At 39.0% G+C, this 20948-nt stretch overlaps 2 protein-coding genes across 8 annotated transcripts; both read right to left on the bottom strand.

Moving 5' to 3' along the window:
* Positions 1–1316: 1316 nt before the first annotated feature.
* On the bottom strand, positions 1317–8102 carry LOC101076397 (microfibril-associated glycoprotein 4-like). Of its 4 annotated transcripts, none has more exons than XM_029849399.1 (7): positions 8088–8102; positions 2728–2782; positions 2452–2622; positions 2297–2335; positions 2117–2213; positions 1868–2035; positions 1317–1756 (listed from the first exon to the last, which is right to left on the bottom strand). In XM_029849399.1, the coding sequence occupies exons 2-7, from the start codon at positions 2731–2733 to the stop codon at positions 1500–1502; spliced, it is 738 nt and encodes a 245-aa protein (XP_029705259.1). In that variant the 5' UTR covers positions 2734–2782; positions 8088–8102; the 3' UTR covers positions 1317–1499. The 4 variants fall into 4 exon arrangements, with proteins under 4 accessions (XP_029705259.1, XP_029705256.1, XP_003961190.2 ...); XM_029849396.1 differs by lacking the exon at positions 8088–8102 and adding an exon at positions 5659–5724; XM_003961141.2 differs by lacking the exon at positions 8088–8102 and adding an exon at positions 3001–3486.
* A 1391-nt stretch (positions 8103–9493) lies between these two features.
* On the bottom strand, positions 9494–20400 carry LOC115252937 (microfibril-associated glycoprotein 4-like). Of its 4 annotated transcripts, XM_029849416.1 has the most exons (9): positions 20356–20400; positions 17445–17499; positions 13946–14000; positions 11014–11068; positions 10738–10908; positions 10583–10621; positions 10403–10499; positions 10157–10324; positions 9494–10045 (listed from the first exon to the last, which is right to left on the bottom strand). In XM_029849416.1, exons 4-9 carry the CDS (start codon positions 11017–11019, stop codon positions 9789–9791), a joined length of 738 nt encoding a protein of 245 aa, XP_029705276.1. In that variant the 5' UTR covers positions 11020–11068; positions 13946–14000; positions 17445–17499; positions 20356–20400; the 3' UTR covers positions 9494–9788. The 4 variants fall into 4 exon arrangements, with proteins under 4 accessions (XP_029705276.1, XP_029705278.1, XP_029705274.1 ...); XM_029849418.1 differs by lacking the exons at positions 13946–14000; positions 20356–20400 and having other exon boundaries at positions 17445–17462; XM_029849414.1 differs by lacking the exons at positions 13946–14000; positions 17445–17499; positions 20356–20400 and adding an exon at positions 11287–11870.
* Positions 20401–20948: the final 548 nt, after the last annotated feature.

Here is a 20948-nt window from a genome sequence, read left to right as displayed (position 1 = left end):
AAGTCGTGTTTACCGTGTTTTCACGACTATAAGGCGCACCTAAAACACTGAGATTTTCTCAAAAATCGATGGTGCGCCTTATAATATGGAGCGCCTTGTGTGGACTGAGTTCCAAAATCTGCTGTGTGCCTTTGGTGGGTGCACTACGGTAAACGCTCCGCCAATTAGCGGCACACCTACGCGCAAGGATCCCCTAAAATGGCGCCGGTCAAGCGAGACGCGTATGAATGAGGCTTACTTTAAACTGCAGGCCATCGAATATGCGGCTGAAAATGGCAATCGAGCAATCTTAGTGTTTTCGCTTTATGAGGCGGCGGCATCTCTTCATACGCGTGAGGACAACTGTTGCGCAGCGGCTCCCCGCGGATTACCAGGAGAGGGCGGCCATCTTCCCTAACCCTAACCCTAACCAGGAGAGGGCGGCCATCTTCCCTAACCCTAACCAGGAGAGGGCGGCCATCTTCCGCACCTACTGCCGCGACAAGATAACCGCGCCTAGCCACATCACCAACATGGATGAGATCCCTCTGACTTTTAACATCCCTTTGACCCACAAAGTGGAGAAAAAGGGACCAGCACGGTGGCGATACGCACAACGGAGCACGAGAAGTCGTCGTTCACCGTGGTTCTCGGCTGCCACGGAAACGGATGGATGACGGAAGGCGAACAGTCCATCACAAAGACTATGAGTTAGCGGCGGGCAAGTTATGCCACCATATGCGGGTGGATTGTAGACGCATGGGCTATGATGGTCGTCTTCATGTATTGGGAGAGCTTTCACAAAATCAACGCTGAACCGGAACCGGTCGGTGAGTCCGATTCAGATGATTTAGAAGAGGAATTCGGGATGTTGGACATTGAAATAGTGCAGCTGTTTAATTCAGATACAGAAGATGAAAACTTTGATGGTTTTGTGGCGGAAGAATGAATATTTTGTTCAATAAATGTGTCGAAACTCACTGTTTTACTTCCGCTGTCATTTTTTACTGTATGTTTCAGCATGTGCTTAATAATACGGTGCGCCTTTTGTATGTTTTAAATACAGAAATAGCACCCATAACTGAGACTGCACCTTTTGATACGGTGCACCTTATGGTCATGAAAATACGGTAAGTAAAAGAATCTATCAGATTGATCAGGAGACCAGAGGTTGCAGCTTTACATTGCTCACAAGAAATCCATTTTAATCTTATGCGATCAACTCTTTGTCATTGATCAAGAGATCAAGATTAAACAAAGTTATCTGCTGACTCATGAAATGTTGACACATCATAGAATCTATGCAAGAACAACCCACGGAGGAAACAGGTCCTACATCAATTTGCTCAATATATTTATTGATTATTTATTGATTGATGTTATGATACATTAGGTATCTGAAATCACAATTCAAATCTTTGCCGAAGTGACTAGAAGAGAATCAAGAGGTAATCACACACTCTGCTACAGACTATCTTAGAGAAGAAGAAAAGGTTTTGCTGAGCATTGACCCTAAAGCTCTACTGGACAGGACGGATCATCATGATGAATGACTTCAGTGAGTAGTCATGACCCTTCCAAGGATACCAGCTGACCCCAACAGCGAAAAGAGTACCATCGGCGCCCCAGCGATACACCCCATTGGGGTTTGTAGTGTGACATTTATTGTACCAGAAGGCTCCCAGGTATTTCCTGGCACAGTTTTCCTTGTCTAAAAGGTCGTTGTCTCTGTCCAAGGTGGTGAACTTCATTTGGTTGTGATAAGTCATTGCGTCTCCTACAGAAAGATAACAATAAAAAGTTAAAAGAACCATGAAAACACAAACAATGCAAATCATCTGTAAATCAGAACCAAAAAGCCCAGAACAATCTGATGTTCATCCCTGACCTGCTCCTCCATCAGTAAAGTCTCCAACAGTCAGCTGATATCCAGAACTCTCATCACCAACAGCGAAGGAACCATAGTAAGCATACACAGTTTTGCCTTCAAAGTCCTCCAACACAACTAGAAGCTCATATTGTTTACTACTCGTCAAGTAGTAGATGTTGTCGAGACCTACACATTCACAGGCAAACACACCTCATATTATAGATTTGGATAGGTTCAATGAAGTGATGAGACAACTGAGATACTCACCGATCCAGTACTCTGAAGTAGGCATACCGAAACCAACCTTGTAATGGTCCCAGGGTCTGTAGAAGTTGAGTTCTCCATCCATTCTACTAGTGATCACCTGAAGAACAACATGGGACAGAGGATTGTTCCTTTTGTTCACGGTTTGGAGTGTTCTGACGGAGCCATGTTTAGGATACTCACAGTCCAGCCTCCATTATCAGTTGCCATGTCACAGAAAACCTAAAAGCAACACAAAATGGATAGAAAGAGAAATGGAATGTTTCTTGTTCTAGCTGTTAAAGCTGTTAATGCAGTGTCAAGACTGTCGTGGATGGCAGAAAAAATCAGAAACCTACCAACGTCTCAGACCCGTGTCCAGCAGGATAGATGGGGTACATTCCACTGACCTCACTGACATTGCCAGTGAGGTCACTAAAGTCAGTGACCTCACTGCAGTCTGCAGGCTCGAGATTTGGTTGACCACTGGCCAGTGTTGGGGCCATGAGGAAGAGGAGGACGAGTGATCCCTGCAACAGCCGCAGAATCAGTTAAACAGATCAATCACACAGCCAACTGCTAGTTTCAAAGCAATCTTCCCAAAACCAGCAACAACTGGGGCTCCCCCACTTTACCTTCATGCTGGGACTTGGGGTGAAAGCAGAACTTCAGATTCAGGGGTGTGATTCTCTGAAAATGGAGTGAGACATTTTAGCAAAGTCACATCAAACCAGTACAAGAAGTTAATAGCTTTTAGTAACGATGAGGGTCGCCGCTTTGCGGGCGTAGTTCTACCTGCAAAACATCAAAATCAAATGTAATTTAGCTCTCTGGTCCATCATACTTGCAAGAAGCTGGGTCCTGGAAGGAACCTGCAAATGGAACCTAAACACAGTTGATGGTCTCACCTTCAGAAAAGACGAACCGCTGCTTATGTCTGTCTGACTGTTGATTTCTGCTCTTTTATGGACAGAAATGGTTCTGAATAAGCCAGCAAACACCAGAGACTGTTTATTTAGTTAAAAACAAATACTGAGTTTCATATCAAAGTCTGTTTCAACTGGAGGGTTAATTGGGAGGAAACCTTTGGTGATGGAGTGAAGCTGCTGGAGCAACAATTCATTGCTTCCACCTCCAAAATGGAGGCTGTAAAATTGATTCTCATTCATACTTAAACACACACATCTACACTTCATAAACTTCCTGTTGTTCCACCATCTCCTTCATTTTCTCTCTCTACTTCACACTACAGGCCCTTAAAAGAAGCAACATTTCCCCACAAGAAACTCTGACCCTTCTTGACCCCTGACTGTATAGATGTGGGCAATAACATTTACATGTTATTTCTTCCCTTCTGATCTGTTCTACTGTGTTCTGCTCTGTTCTGTTCTCTTCTGTTTGTATTTTGTTCAGTTCTGCTCCGTTCATCTTCTGTTCTTTTGTAAATGCTAGCTGTACCTGACCACCTCTTGGTGTCACTGCTTTAGCTTAAATCATTGAATAGATAGAATCTTTAGACTTTAGATTTATGTTATTCATTCTCAAACATATTAAATTAACAAACTAGCAAAAATAAAAATAACTTTGTAACAAAACTAGTTTGTTCTGACCATACAAGAGTTTGGGTTCAGAATTAACTTAACTTCCTTATTAATAATAAGTAAATAAAATTTCTCAAAATGAGTTTATCATAATAGGACAAGTAAAGAACAACAATAGTACAACAATAAGAATACAAAACTTAAAAATACAAAACAGATAAAACTTAAAGAAAATTATTGTCAATGGATTTACTGTTCCAATTTAAATAATTCCCTTCAACTGTATGTTCATCTATCTTCTATCAGTCCAAGTAATTGAGTTTTAATATGTTTCAGTTTATTCAATGTCGTACATGTTTCCACTTCTTAATTGCAGTTGTTGTATAAATGAACTCCCTTTATTGACATTCAGAGTTTTACATTTGTTCTCACTTATTTATTTTTTTAATACACATTTTCCCCTCAGATGGCAACCATTTTCACTCATTTAGAGCAATTTGGTATATTGATAACACCTTTAAATTTGTACATGAATTGAATAGCTTTTAAATCATCCACATCCTTGAATTTGAATGTTTTGAGTTTGACAAAGAGTTGATTTGTTCGTCTATGAGTGCTCTCAGTTATGAATCTTATTCTTCCCGTTGAAGGATGATTTTTGAGTCGGTCTTTGTTTTGTATCCCAAACTTCCAGACAATAGGTTCTATATGGGAGCATGAAGGAGCCGTACAATGTGTATATTGCTTGTTGATTTAGGAATTCTTTGTCTTCATGTAATATTGCAATTGAATAATATATTTTTAACACAAATTATTTGTGGCTGCCAACATAATTTACTGTTTTTTACTTCTGGAAATTTGATTTAATATACTCATTCAATTTCTCTGCCATTTATCCTGTTTCTTGTTTGAGTTGCTTGTGTCTTGTGATGGACTGTCTAGCCGGAAAATTGAACTAGAATACAGGAAAAGTCAGTAGATGTGAGTTGATTCCAAAATAAACACAACAGCAAGTTAAGTTCCCAGAGCAAAATACCAAAAACAAACAAAAAGCCCTGAAGATGCCACAGGTGAAGACTGAAAAAAATGGGGAAAAAGGGGGAGAGAAGAGCACAGTGACTGTCACTTGGCAACAAAAGAAAGAAAAAGTGCACCTCTGGTGCTGGTACAGACTGTAACCTGCACTATTATCTGGCACTGGAGGGAAGTCACGGCCAGTCTTTTCAAGTGAGCCACTGGTATTTGGTTGTGGTACATTCAGATGCTCCAGTCAGTCTCCTGCCCAGGTGATATGACAAGAAGATGGAGTCAGCCTCCCGTACCTGGACAGGGAGCTGGTTCCACAGCAGGGAAGCCTGGTAGCTAAATGCACGCCCCCCCCAGTCTGCTCCTAGAATCTCTGGGAACCACAAGTAGACCAGCATTCTGAGAGCGGAGCGATCTATTGGGCTGGTAAGGTGTCACTAGCTCCTCCAGGTAGGATGGAGCTCGGCCTCTGAGGACCGTGTAGGTCAAAAGAAGGGTTTTAAAAATTATTCTAAATTTAACGGCCAGCCAATGAAGAGACCCAGTACAGGAGTTATGTGATCTCTTGTCAATACCTGTCAGAACTCTGGCTGCAGCATTTTGGATCAACTGGAGGCTTCTTAGAGAGGAGTTTGGACACCCTGACAATAAAGAATTACAATAGTCCAGCCTGGAAATAACAAATGCATGGACTAACTTTTCAGCATCATGCTGTGTCAGTAGTTTCCTGAGCTTTGCGATGCTTCTCAGTTCTAGAGACTATTTTAATGTGTGATTCCTTGACTTGCATCTTTAGACCTACAGCTTCATCTCTTTTCTCCTGGTTTTCTTCAGAGTCTGTGCCATCTTCCAGTGTGCAGAACCTGAGCCTGTGAATCTTCTTCATTCCCACCCAGACTTGGGCCACTTATCAACATGCATCATCAAGGACTGAAAATGTTGTGGATTTAACAAGTAGAATTGTTCAGCAGAACACGTGTACACAGTGGAGAAACTTACTGGGGTGCCTGCAGGCCTTCATGATGACTTGGGCGCAACATCAAGAACATCCAACCTGGCGATGAGAAAGTCAAGTTTAGTCATCTATCTAAATATATTTTGGAGGCAGAAGGTGATCTGACCTGCAAGACATGTTTAAAAGGGTGTCTTGCATTGGAGCATAGAGTTTTTTTGCCTTTAGAAACTTGATTTAGTATGATTAAGACTGGAAAAATATGATAACATGGCTAATTCACTAAATTTAGCTCGTTTCACACATAGCAAAGCTGTTTATAACACTAAAGTATCACTAAAGTAAGTGAGAAAGGCCAACTACATAAGTGATTCTGATAAGAATAAGGAAAGGCAGTGATATAGGTCCAAGTGGGGAAAGGCAACGAGCTTGTACGAAAGAGAAATGATGATGTCACTTACCTCCAGGATGGAGGTTATTATGAATCAGTAATATTCTTGCATCAAAAGTCAAATTAATCTATCAACTCAGTCGTGTGACTCAAATGATTCCAGTACAGTTCAATTATTTCTTATCTACAATTCATAAAGTTTCAGTTGATCCACTATCTCCTTTGTTTCCTCTCTCTACTTCACACCTTAAAAAACACCGACTGAAGCAACATTTCCCCACAAGAAACTCTGACCCTTCTTGACCCCTGACTGTATAGATGTGGGCACTAACATTTACATGTTATTTCTTCCCTTCTGATCTGTTCTACTGTGTTCTGCTCTGCTCTGTTCTCTTCTGTTTATATTTTGTTCAGTTCTGTTCCGTTCATCTTCTGTTCTTTTGTAAATGCTAGCTGTTCCTGACCACCTCTTGGTGTCACTGCTTTAGCTTAAATCATTGAATAGATAGAATCTTTAGACTTTAGATTTATGTTATTCATTCTCAAACATATTAAATTAACAAACTAGCAAAAATAAAAATAACTTTGTAACAAAACTAGTTTGTTCTGACCATACAAGAGTTTGGGTTCAGAATTAACTTAACTTCCTTATTAATAATAAGTAAATAAAATTTCTCAAAATGAGTTTATCATAATAGGACAAGTAAAGAACAACAATAGTACAACAATAAGAATACAAAAACTTAAAAATACAAAACAGATAAAACTGAAAGAAAATTAGTGTCAAAGGATTTACTGTTCCAATTTAAATAATTCCCTTCAACTGTATGTTCATCTATCTTCAGTCCAAGTAATTGTGTTTTAATATGTTTCAGTTTATTCAATGCTGTACATGTTTCCACTTCTTAATTACAGTTGTTGTATAAATGAACTCCCTTTATTGACATTCAGAGTTTTACATTTGTTCTCACTTATTTATTTATTTTATACACATTTTCCCCTCAGATGGCAACCATTTTCACTCATTTAGAGCAATTTGGTATATTGATAACACCTTCTTTAAATTTGTACATGAATTGAATAGATTTTAAATCATCCACATCCTTGAATTTGAAAGTTTTGAGTTTGACAAAGAGTTGGTTTGTTCGTCTATGAGTGCTCTCAGTTATGAATCTTATTCTTCCCGTTGAAGGATGATTTTTGAGTCGGTCTTTGTTTTGTATCCCAAACTTCCAGACAATAGGTTCTATATGGGGGCATGAAGGAGCCGTACAATGTGTATATTGCTTGTTGATTTAGGAATTCTTTGTCTTCATGTAATATTGCAATTGAATAATATATTTTTAACACAAATTATTTGTGGCTGCCAACATAATTTACTGTTTTTTACTTCTGGAAATTTGATTTAATATACTCATTCAATTTCTCTGCCATTTATCCTGTTTCTTGTTTGAGTTGCTTGTGTCTTGTGATGGACTGTCTAGCCGGAAAATTGAACTAGAATACAGGAAAAGTCAGTAGATGTGAGTTCATTCCAAAATAAACACAACAGCAAGTTAAGTTCCCAGGGCAAAATACTTTTACAAAATATTTCTAAATATTATAAATTTAGTCTTAGATTTAGTGTTTATTTAAATAATTAGGTTTTTCAGTTTCAGTAATTCATACAACCACCGGATCCAAGAGGTGTTCCGATTGTCCCCATAGCAGTTAATATTTGTGTCATATGCAAATCAAGGTCTTTTAAATATTTTAGATATTGGAAACCTCAGATATATTATTTGTGTCCATAAATATAAAATAGTAAGATAAAGTAATAGTCTCAACACAGCTTTGGGAAGCGCCACATTCGATTTTCAGTGCTAATGATTTCTTATCCTTAAATCCTGAATTGCTCTGAATTATTTGTGTCTGTCCCATTGCTGCGGTCTGCAGAACCTGGACCTGTAAATCTTCTTCCTTGTCACTCAGACTTGGGCCATTTTTCAACAGGCATCAAGGACTGAAAATTGATGAAATATCATCAGATGGTGGAATCCTTCAGAAGGACATGTGTTCACTGTGCAGAAACAGAATTCATCTTACTGGGGTGCCTGCAGGCATTCATGATGACTCCTGGGCAGAACACCAAGCACATCCCACCTGCCGATAAGAAGGTCAATTTTAGTCAATTATCTAAATATATTTTGGAAGCAGAAGATGATCTTACCTGAAAGACATGTTTCAAAGGGTGTCTTCCATTGGGGCATACAGCTTTTCTGCATCTAGAAACTTGATTTATTATTATTAAGACTGAGAAAATATATCAAATACCAAGGCAGATAACACGGCTAATTAGCTGAAGTTAGACAGTTTCACACATAGCACAGCTGTTTATCACACTAAATTGTTTGTGATGAGGGAGAAAGGCAACAACATAAGTGATCCTGTTAAGAATAAGGAAAGATAGTGATACAGGTCCAAGTGAGGAAGGGCAACAAGCTCGTATGAATGAGGAGTGATGATATCACGCACCTCCAGAATGGAGGTTATTGTGACTCAGCAATATTCTTGCATCAGAAGCCAAATTTAAAATGAAAACTCTGTTAGTCACATGACACAAGTCCATCTCCTTCATTTCCTCTCTCTGTTTCACACTACAGGCCCTTAAAAGAAGCAACATTTCCCCACAAGAGACTCTGACCCTTCTTGACCCCCGACTGTATAGATGTGGGCATTAACATTTACATGTGTTTTCTTCCCTTTTGATGTGTTCTACTCGGTTCTGCTATGCTCTGTTCTCGTATTTTGTTCAGTTCTGCTCCGTTCATCTTCTGTTCTGTTGTAAATGCTAGCTGTTCCTGACCACCTGTTGCTGTCACTGCTTTAGCTTAAATCATTGAAAAAATAGAATCTTTAGACTTCAGATTTTTGTTAATCATTGAATTAACAAAATAGCAAAAATGAAAGTAACTTTGTAACAAAACTAGTTTGTGCTGACCATACAAGAGTTCAGGTTCAGAATTAACTTAAGTTCCTTATTAAAAATAAATAAATCAAATTTCTCAAAATAAGTTTATCATAATAGGGCAAGAACAACAATAGTACAACAAGAAGAAAACAAAAAGTTAGTTGGACAAATCTGATTTTTGCGGCACTTAAGAGTGTTTTTTGCTTTTGAATAATAACTGTACCGTGTGACCTACAATTGAAGTTGGATTGAAACATTTGACCGAGCCATGATGTTTAAGTCAAATGTAATCTTTGACCATGGAATATTTTCCTTCAAAAAATAAAAGAATCCAGAATACTTTCCCAAAATAGTAACAGAAGTAGTGGCAACCTAGTCAGGTAGGCCGTTAGCCTCATCATCAATGATGATGATGATGATTCACCAACGCAGGAAAAAAGTAGTGTTTAAGTAAAAGAATCTATCAGATTGATCAGGAGACCAGAGGTTGCAGCTTTACATTGCTCACAAGAAATCAATTTTAATCTTATGCGATCAACTCTTTGTCATTAATCAAGAGATCAAGATTAAACAAAGTTATCTGCTGACTCATGAAATGTTGACACATCATAGAATCTATGCAAGAACAACCCACGGAGGAAACAGGTCCTACATCAATTTGCTCAATATATTTATTGATTATTTATTGATTGATGTTATGATACATTAGGTATCTGAAATCACAATTCAAATCTTTGCTGAAGTGACTAGAAGAGAATCAAGAGGTAATCACACACTCTGCTACAGACTATCTTAGAGAAGAAGAAAAGGTTTTGCTGAGCATTGACCCTAAAGCTCTACTGGACAGGACGGATCATCATGATGAATGACTTCAGTGAGTAGTCATGACCCTTCCAAGGATACCAGCTGACCCCAACAGCGAAAAGAGTACCATCGGCGCCCCAGCGATACACCCCATTGGGGTTTGCAGTGTGACATTTATTGTACCAGAAGGCTCCCAGGTATTTCCTGGCACAGTTTTCCTTGTCTAAAAGGTCGTTGTCTCTGTCCAAGGTGGTGAACTTCATTTGGTTGTGATAAGTCATTGCGTCTCCTACAGAAAGATAACAATAAAAAGTTAAAAGAACCATGAAAACACAAACAATGCAAATCATCTGTAAGTCAGAACCAGAAAGCCCAGAACAATCTGATGTTCATCCCTGACCTGCTCCTCCATCAGTAAAGTCTCCAACAGTCAGCTGATATCCAGAACTCTCATCACCAACAGCGAAGGAACCATAGTAAGCATACACAGTTTTGCCTTCAAAGTCCTCCAACACAACTAGAAGCTCATATTGTTTACTACTCGTCAAGTAGTAGATGTTGTCGAGACCTACACATTCACAGGCAAACACACCTCATATAGATTTGGATGGGTTCAATGAAGTGATGAGACAACTGAGATACTCACCGATCCAGTACTCTGAAGTAGGCATACCGAAACCAACCTTGTAATGGTCCCAGGGTCTGTAGAAGTTGAGTTCTCCATCCATTCTACTAGTGATCACCTGAAGAACAACATGGGACAGAGGATTGTTCCTTTTGTTCACGGTTTGGAGTGTTCTGACGGAGCCATGTTTAGGATACTCACAGTCCAGCCTCCATTATCAGTTGCCATGTCACAGAAAACCTAAAAGCAACACAAAATGGATAGAAAGAGAAATGGAATGTTTCTTGTTCTAGCTGTTAAAGCTGTTAATGCAGTGTCAAGACTGTCGTGGATGGCAGAAAAAATCAGAAACCTACCAACGTCTCAGACCCGTGTCCAGCAGGATAGATGGGGTACATTCCACTGACCTCACTGACATTGCCAGTGAGGTCACTAAAGTCAGTGACCTCACTGCAGTCTGCAGGCTCGAGATTTGGTTGACCACTGGCCAGTGTTGGGGCCATGAGGAAGAGGAGGACGAGTGATCCCTGCAACAGCCGCAGAATCAGTTAAACAGATCAATCACACAGCCAACTGCTAGTTTCAAAGCAATCTTCCCAAAACCAGCAACAACTGGGGCTCCCCCACTTTACCTTCATGCTGGGACTTGGGGTGAAAGCAGAACTTCAGATTCAGGGGTGTGATTCTCTGAAAATGGAGTGAGACATTTTAGCAAAGTCACATCAAACCAGTACAAGAAGTTAATAGCTTTTAGTAACGATGAGGGTCGCCGCTTTGCGGGCGTAGTTCTACCTGCAAAACATCAAAATCAAATGTAATTTAGCTCTCTGGTCCATCATACTTGCAAGAAGCTGGGTCCTGGAAGGAACCTGCAAATGGAACCTAAACACAGTTGATGGTCTCACCTTCAGAAAAGACGAACCGCTGCTTATGTCTGTCTGACTGTTGATTTCTGCTCTTTTATGGACAGAAATGGTTCTGAATAAGCCAGCAAACACCAGAGACTGTTTATTTAGTTAAAAACAAATACTGAGTTTCATATCAAAGTCTGTTTCAACTGGAGGGTTAATTGGGAGGAAACCTTTGGTGATGGAGTGAAGCTGCTGGAGCAACAATTCATTGCTTCCACCTCCAAAATGGAGGCTGTAAAATTGATTCTCATTCATACTTAAACACACACATCTACACTTCATAAACTTCCTGTTGTTCCACCATCTCCTTCATTTTCTCTCTCTACTTCACACTACAGGCCCTTAAAAGAAGCAACATTTCCCCACAAGAAACTCTGACCCTTCTTGACCCCTGACTGTATAGATGTGGGCAATAACATTTACATGTTATTTCTTCCCTTCTGATCTGTTCTACTGTGTTCTGCTCTGTTCTGTTCTCTTCTGTTTGTATTTTGTTCAGTTCTGCTCCGTTCATCTTCTGTTCTTTTGTAAATGCTAGCTGTTCCTGACCACCTCTTGGTGTCACTGCTTTAGCTTAAATCATTGAATAGATAGAATCTTTAGACTTTAGATTTATGTTATTCATTCTCAAACATATTAAATTAACAAACTAGCAAAAATAAAAATAACTTTGTAACAAAACTAGTTTGTTCTGACCATACAAGAGTTTGGGTTCAGAATTAACTTAACTTCCTTATTAATAATAAGTAAATAAAATTTCTCAAAATGAGTTTATCATAATAGGACAAGTAAAGAACAACAATAGTACAACAATAAGAATACAAAACTTAAAAATACAAAACAGATAAAACTTAAAGAAAATTATTGTCAATGGATTTACTGTTCCAATTTAAATAATTCCCTTCAACTGTATGTTCATCTATCTTCTATCAGTCCAAGTAATTGAGTTTTAATATGTTTCAGTTTATTCAATGTCGTACATGTTTCCACTTCTTAATTGCAGTTGTTGTATAAATGAACTCCCTTTATTGACATTCAGAGTTTTACATTTGTTCTCACTTATTTATTTTTTTAATACACATTTTCCCCTCAGATGGCAACCATTTTCACTCATTTAGAGCAATTTGGTATATTGATAACACCTTTAAATTTGTACATGAATTGAATAGCTTTTAAATCATCCACATCCTTGAATTTGAATGTTTTGAGTTTGACAAAGAGTTGATTTGTTCGTCTATGAGTGCTCTCAGTTATGAATCTTATTCTTCCCGTTGAAGGATGATTTTTGAGTCGGTCTTTGTTTTGTATCCCAAACTTCCAGACAATAGGTTCTATATGGGAGCATGAAGGAGCCGTACAATGTGTATATTGCTTGTTGATTTAGGAATTCTTTGTCTTCATGTAATATTGCAATTGAATAATATATTTTTAACACAAATTATTTGTGGCTGCCAACATAATTTACTGTTTTTTACTTCTGGAAATTTGATTTAATATACTCATTCAATTTCTCTGCCATTTATCCTGTTTCTTGTTTGAGTTGCTTGTGTCTTGTGATGGACTGTCTAGCCGGAAAATTGAACTAGAATACAGGAAAAGTCAGTAGATGTGAGTTGATTCCAAAATAAACACAACAGCAAGTTAAGTTCCCAGAGCAAAATACCAAAAAACAAACAAAAAGCCCTGAAGATGCCACAGGTGAAGACTGAAAAAAATGGGGAAAAAGGGGGAGAGAAGAGCACAGTGACTGTCACTTGGCAACAAAAGAAAGAAAAAGTGCACCTCTGGTGCTGGTACAGACTGTAACCTGCACTATTATCTGGCACTGGAGGGAAGTCACGGCCAGTCTTTTCAAGTGAGCCACTGGTATTTGGTTGTGGCACATTCAGATGCTCCAGTCAGTCTCCTGCCCAGGTGATATGACAAGAAGATGGAGTCAGCCTCCCGTACCTGGACAGGGAGCTGGTTCCACAGCAGGGAAGCCTGGTAGCTAAATGCACGCCCCCCCCAGTCTGCTCCTAGAATCTCTGGGAACCACAAGTAGACCAGCATTCTGAGAGCGGAGCGGTCTATTGGGCTGGTAAGGTGTCACTAGCTCCTCCAGGTAGGATGGAGCTAGGCCTCTGAGGACCTTGTAGGTCAAAAGAAGGGTTTTAAAAATTATTCTAAATTTAACGGCCAGCCAATGAAGAGACCCAGTACAGGAGTTATGTGATCTCTTGTCAATACCTGTCAGAACTCTGGCTGCAGCATTTTGGATCAACTGGAGGCTTCTTAGAGAGGAGTTTGGACACCCTGACAATAAAGAATTACAATAGTCCAGCCTGGAAATAACAAATGCATGGACTAACTTTTCAGCATCATGCTGCGTCAGTAGTTTCCTGAGCTTTGCGATGCTTCTCAGTTCTAGAGACTATTTTAATGTGTGATTCCTTGACTTGCATCTTTAGACCTACAGCTTCATCTCTTTTCTCCTGGTTTTCTTCAGAGTCTGTGCCATCTTCCAGTGTGCAGAGCCTGAGCCTGTGAATCTTCTTCATTCCCACCCAGACTTGGGCCACTTATCAACATGCATCATCAAGGACTGAAAATGTTGTGGATTTAACAAGTAGCATTGTTCAGCAGAACACGTGTACACAGTGGAGAAACTTACTGGGGTGCCTGCAGGCCTTCATGATGACTTGGGCGCAACATCAAGAACATCCAACCTGGCATTGAGAAAGTCAAGTTTAGTCATCTATCTAAATATATTTTGGAGGCAGAAGGTGATCTGACCTGCAAGACATGTTTAAAAGGGTGTCTTGCATTGGAGCATAGAGTTTTTTTGCCTTTAGAAACTTGATTTAGTATGATTAAGACTGGAAAAATATGATAACATGGCTAATTCACTAAATTTAGCTAGTTTCACACATAGCAAAGCTGTTTATAACACTAAAGTATCACTAAAGTAAGTGAGAAAGGCCAACTACATAAGTGATTCTGATAAGAATAAGGAAAGGCAGTGATATAGGTCCAAGTGGGGAAAGGCAACGAGCTTGTACGAAAGAGGAATGATGATGTCACTTACCTCCAGGATGGAGGTTATTATGAATCAGTAATATTCTTGCATCAAAAGTCAAATTAATCTATCAACTCAGTCGTGTGACTCAAATGATTCCAGTACAGTTCAATTATTTCTTATCTACAATTCATAAACTTTCAGTTGATCCACTATCTCCTTTGTTTCCTCTCTCTACTTCTGTTGAGAATTGTCTTTATCTTGTTATGTGTTTCACCATATGTTTCTGTCTTCTCTTAGAAGTTAGGCAAGGTAGACTCATTAGCAAATGAAATAAAGAACAGAGGCATTTGCAGGATTGTTGTTTGTTCTACTGTTATCTTAGGAGCCAGTCAGGCAGGGGGTGTCAAACACTCATTGTAAATGCAACATCAGGGGGGTTGATGATGATCACATTTGCATGAAGAATGGGATCTGGCCACCTGGGAAAACAATGGAAAAGAAGAACTCTACCAACACCAAGTGGGACTGGAGGAAGACGGGGACATCTCAGCGGGGGATCTGGATTGGATTGCATGGACATTGTGAATTTGCATGTGTGTGACTATAAAGGACTGGGCCAAGGGATAGTTAGGTTGTCAGACTTCATGCCCTGACAATTGACTCTGTTGTTGCTAGGGTTATGAACTGGCCCGGAGCTCTGTAATATTTGTATCTGGAATTGATTCTATTGTTAAATACATTTTGAAATTGGTACTTTACTTCTCGAAGTCTTCATTCAACGAACACGCGGATCGGCAGCTACATACAGGAGGTATTGCGATTCAACACTTCACACCTTAAAAAACACCGACTGAAGCAACATTTCCCCACAAGAGACGCTGACCCTTCTTGACCCCTGACTGTATAGATGTGGGCACTAACATTTACATGTGATTTCTTCCCTTCTGATTTGTTCTGCTGTGTTCTGTTCTCTTCTGTTTGTATTTTGTTCAGTTCTGCTCCGTTCATCTTCTGTTCTGTTGTAAATGCTAGCTGTTCCTGACCACCTCTTGGTGCCACTGCTTTAGCTTAAATCATTGAATAGATAGAATCTTTAGACTTTAGATTTATGTTATTCATTCTCAAACATATTAAATTAACAAACTAGCAAAAATAAAAATAACTTTGCAACAAAACTAGTTTGTTCTGACCATACAAGAGTTTGGGTTCAGAATTAACTTAACTTCCTTATTAATAATAAGTAAATAAAATTTCTCAAAATGAGTTTATCATAATAGGACAAGTAAAGAACAACAATAGTACAACAATAAGAATACAAAACTTAAAAATACAAAACAGATAAAACTGAAAGAAAATTATTGTCAATGGATTTACTGTTCCAATTTAAATAATTCCCTTCAACTGTATGTTCATCTATCTTCAGTCCAAGTACGGTAATTGAGTTTTAATATGTTTCAGTTTATTCAATGTCGTACATGTTTCCACTTCTTAATTACAGTTGTTGTATAAATGAACTCCCTTTATTGACATTCAGAGTTTTACATTTGTTCTCACTTATTTATTTATTTTATACACATTTTCCCCTCAGATGGCAACCATTTTCACTCATTTAGAGCAATTTGGTATATTGATAACACCTTCTTTAAATTTGTACATGAATTGAATAGCTTTTAAATCATCCACATCCTTGAATTTGAATGTTTTGAGTTTGACAAAGAGTTGATTTGTTCGTCTATGAGTGCTCTCAGTTATGAATCTTATTCTTCCCGTTGAAGGATGATTTTTGAGTCGGTCTTTGTTTTGTATCCCAAACTTCCAGACAATAGGTTCTATATGGGAGCATGAAGGAGCCGTACAATGTGTATATTGCTTGTTGATTTAGGAATTCTTTGTCTTCATGTAATATTGCAATTGAATAATATATTTTTAACACAAATTATTTGTGGATGCCAACATAATTTGCTGTTTTTTACTTCTGGAAATTTGATTTAATATACTCATTCAATTTCTCTGCCATTTATCCTGTTTCTTGTTTGAGTTGCTTGTGTCTTGTGATGGACTGTCTTGGCGGAAAATTGAACTAGAATACAGGAAAAGTCAGTAGATGTGAGTTGATTCCAAAATAAACACAACAGCAAGTTAAGTTCCCAGAGCAAAATACCAAAAAACAAACAAAAAGCCCTGAAGATGCCACAGGTGAAGACTGAAAAAAATGGGGAAAAAGGGGGAGAGAAGAGCACAGTGACTGTCACTTGGCAACAAAAGAAAGAAAAAGTGCACCTCTGGTGCTGGTACAGACTGTAACCTGCACTATTATCTGGCACTGGAGGGAAGTCACGGCCAGTCTTTTCAAGTGAGCCACTGGTATTTGGTTGTGGCACATTCAGATGCTCCAGTCAGTCTCCTGCCCAGGTGATATGACAAGAAGATGGAGTCAGCCTCCCGTACCTGGACAGGGAGCTGGTTCCACAGCAGGGAAGCCTGGTAGCTAAATGCACGCCCCCCCCAGTCTGCTCCTAGAATCTCTGGGAACCACAAGTAGACCAGCATTCTGAGAGCGGAGCGGTCTATTGGGCTGGTAAGGTGTCACTAGCTCCTCCAGGTAGGATGGAGCTAGGCCTCTGAGGACCTTGTAGGTCAAAAGAAGGGTTTTAAAAATTATTCTAAATTTAACGGCCAGCCAATGAAGAGACCCAGTACAGGAGTTATGTGATCTCTTGTCAATACCTGTCAGAACTCTGGCTGCAGCATTTTGGATCAACTGGAGGCTTCTTAGAGAGGAGTTTGGACACCCTGACAATAAAGAATTACAATAGTCCAGCCTGGAAATAACAAATGCATGGACTAACTTTTCAGCATCATGCTGTGTCAGTAGTTTCCTGAGCTTTGCGATGCTTCTCAGTTCTAGAGACTATTTTAATGTGTGATTCCTTGACTTGCATCTTTAGACCTACAGCTTCATCTCTTTTCTCCTGGTTTTCTTCAGAGTCTGTGCCATCTTCCAGTGTGCAGAGCCTGAGCCTGTGAATCTTCTTCATTCCCACCCAGACTTGGGCCACTTATCAACATGCATCATCAAGGACTGAAAATGTTGTGGATTTAACAAGTAGCATTGTTCAGCAGAACACGTGTACACAGTGGAGAAACTTACTGGGGTGCCTGCAGGCCTTCATGATGACTTGGGCGCAACATCAAGAACATCCAACCTGGCGATGAGAAAGTCAATTTTAGTCATCTATCTAAATATATTTTGGAGGCAGAAGGTGATCTGACCTGCAAGACATGTTTAAAAGGGTGTCTTGCATTGGAGCATAGAGGTTTTTTGCCTTTAGAAACTTGATTTAGTATGATTAAGACTGGAAAAATATGATAACATGGCTAATTCACTAAATTTAGCTAGTTTCACACATAGCAAAGCTGTTTATAACACTAAAGTATCACTAAAGTAAGTGAGAAAGGCCAACTACATAAGTGATTCTGATAAGAATAAGGAAAGGCAGTGATATAGGTCCAAGTGGGGAAAGGCAACGAGCTTGTACGAAAGAGGAATGATGATGTCACTTACCTCCAGGATGGAGGTTATTATGAATCAGTAATATTCTTGCATCAAAAGTCAAATTAATCTATCAACTCAGTCGTGTGACTCAAATGATTCCAGTACAGTTCAATTATTTCTTATCTACAATTCATAAAGTTTCAGTTGATCCACTATCTCCTTTGTTTCCTCTCTCTACTTCACACCTTAAAAAACACCGACTGAAGCAACATTTCCCCACAAGAGACGCTGACCCTTCTTGACCCCTGACTGTATAGATGTGGGCACTAACATTTACATGTGATTTCTTCCCTTCTGATCTGTTCTACTGTGTTCTGCTGTGTTCTGTTCTCTTCTGTTTGTATTTTGTTCAGTTCTGCTCCATTCATCTTCTGTTCTTTTGTAAATGCTAGCTGTTCCTGACCACCTCTTGGTGCCATTGCTTTAGCTTAAATCATTGAATAGATAGAATCTTTAGACTTTAGATTTATGTTATTCATTCTCAAACATATTAAATTAACAAAATAGCAAAAATAAAAATAACTTTGTAACAAAACTAGTTTGTTCTGACCATACAAGAGTTCAGGTTCAGAATTAACTTAACTTCCTTATTAATAATAAGTAAATAAAATTTCTCAAAATGAGTTTATCATAATAGGACAAGTAAAGAACAACAATAGTACAACAATAAGAATACAAAAACTTAAAAATACAAAACAGATAAAACTGAAAGAAAATTATTGTCAATGGATTTACTGTTCCAATTTAAATAATTCCCTTCAACTGTATGTTCATCTATCTTCAGTCCAAGTAATTGAGTTTTAATATGTTTCAGTTTATTCAATGTCGTACATGTTTCCACTTCTTAATTACAGTTGTTGTATAAATGAACTCCCTTTATTGACATTCAGAGTTTTACATTTGTTCTCACTTATTTATTTATTTTATACACATTTTCCCCTCAGATGGCAACCATTTTCACTCATTTAGAGCAATTTGGTATATTGATAACACCTTCTTTAAATTTGTACATGAATTGAATAGCTTTTAAATCATCCACATCCTTGAATTTGAATGTTTTGAGTTTGACAAAGAGTTGATTTGTTCGTCTATGAGTGCTCTCAGTTATGAATCTTATTCTTCCCGTTGAAGGATGATTTTTGAGTCGGTCTTTGTTTTGTATCCCAAACTTCCAGACAATAGGTTCTATATGGGAGCATGAAGGAGCCGTACAATGTGTATATTGCTTGTTGATTTAGGAATTCTTTGTCTTCATGTAATATTGCAATTGAATAATATATTTTTAACACAAATTATTTGTGGATGCCAACATAATTTGCTGTTTTTTACTCCTGGAAATTTGATTTAATATACTCATTCAATTTCTCTGCCATTTATCCTGTTTCTTGTTTGAGTTGCTTGTGTCTTGTGATGGACTGTCTAGCCGGAAAATTGAACTAGAATACAGGAAAAGTCAGTAGATGTGAGTTGATTCCAAAATAAACACAACAGCAAGTTAAGTTCCCAGAGCAAAATACCAAAAAACAAACAAAAAGCCCTGAAGATGCCACAGGTGAAGACTGAAAAAAATGGGGAAAAAGGGGGAGAGAAGAGCACAGTGACTGTCACTTGGCAACAAAAGAAAGAAAAAGTGCACCTCTGGTGCTGGTACAGACTGTAACCTGCACTATTATCTGGCACTGGAGGGAAGTCACAGCCAGTCTTTTCAAGTGAGCCACTGGTATTTGGTTGTGGCACATTCAGATGCTCCAGTCAGTCTCCTGCCCAGGTGATATGACAAGAAGATGGAGTCAGCCTCCCGTACCTGGACAGGGAGCTGGTTCCACAGCAGGGAAGCCTGGTAGCTAAATGCACGCCCCCCCAGTCTGCTCCTAGAATCTCTGGGAACCACAAGTAGACCAGCATTCTGAGAGCGGAGCGGTCTATTGGGCTGGTAAGGTGTCACTAGCTCCTCCAGGTAGGATGGAGCTAGGCCTCTGAGGACCTTGTAGGTCAAAAGAAGGGTTTTAAAAATTATTCTAAATTTAACGGCCAGCCAATGAAGAGACCCAGTACAGGAGTTATGTGATCTCTTGTCAATACCTGTCAGAACTCTGGCTGCAGCATTTTGGATCAACTGGAGGCTTCTTAGAGAGGAGTTTGGACACCCTGACAATAAAGAATTACAATAGTCCAGCCTGGAAATAACAAATGCATGGACTAACTTTTCAGCATCATGCTGCGTCAGTAGTTTCCTGAGCTTTGCGATGCTTCTCAGTTCTAGAGACTATTTTAATGTGTGATTCCTTGACTTGCATCTTTAGACCTACAGCTTCATCTCTTTTCTCCTGGTTTTCTTCAGAGTCTGTGCCATCTTCCAGTGTGCAGAGCCTGAGGCTGTGAATCTTCTTCATTCCCACCCAGACTTGGGCCACTTATCAACATGCATCATCAAGGACTGAAAATGTTGTGGATTTAACAAGTAGCATTGTTCAGCAGAACACGTGTACACAGTGGAGAAACTTACTGGGGTGCCTGCAGGCCTTCATGATGACTTGGGCGCAACATCAAGAACATCCAACCTGGCATTGAGAAAGTCAAGTTTAGTCATCTATCTAAATATATTTTGGAGGCAGAAGGTGATCTGACCTGCAAGACATGTTTAAAAGGGTGTCTTGCATTGGAGCATAGAGTTTTTTTGCCTTTAGAAACTTGATTTAGTATGATTAAGACTGGAAAAATATGATAACATGGCTAATTCACTAAATTTAGCTAGTTTCACACATAGCAAAGCTGTTTATAACACTAAAGTATCACTAAAGTAAGTGAGAAAGGCCAACTACATAAGTGATTCTGATAAGAATAAGGAAAGGCAGTGATATAGGTCCAAGTGGGGAAAGGCAACGAGCTTGTACGAAAGAGGAATGATGATGTCACTTACCTCCAGGATGGAGGTTATTATGAATCAGTAATATTCTTGCATCAAAAGTCAAATTAATCTATCAACTCAGTCGTGTGACTCAAATGATTCCAGTACAGTTCAATTATTTCTTATCTACAATTCATAAACTTTCAGTTGATCCACTATCTCCTTTGTTTCCTCTCTACTTCACACCTTAA

The sequence above is a fragment of the Takifugu rubripes genome, chromosome 1 (genome assembly GCF_901000725.2).
Source record: "Takifugu rubripes chromosome 1, fTakRub1.2, whole genome shotgun sequence".
Classification (NCBI taxonomy): Eukaryota; Metazoa; Chordata; class Actinopteri; order Tetraodontiformes; family Tetraodontidae; genus Takifugu; species Takifugu rubripes.
Note: the sequence above shows the minus strand (reverse complement) of the source record. Positions and strands in the feature narration are given on the sequence as shown.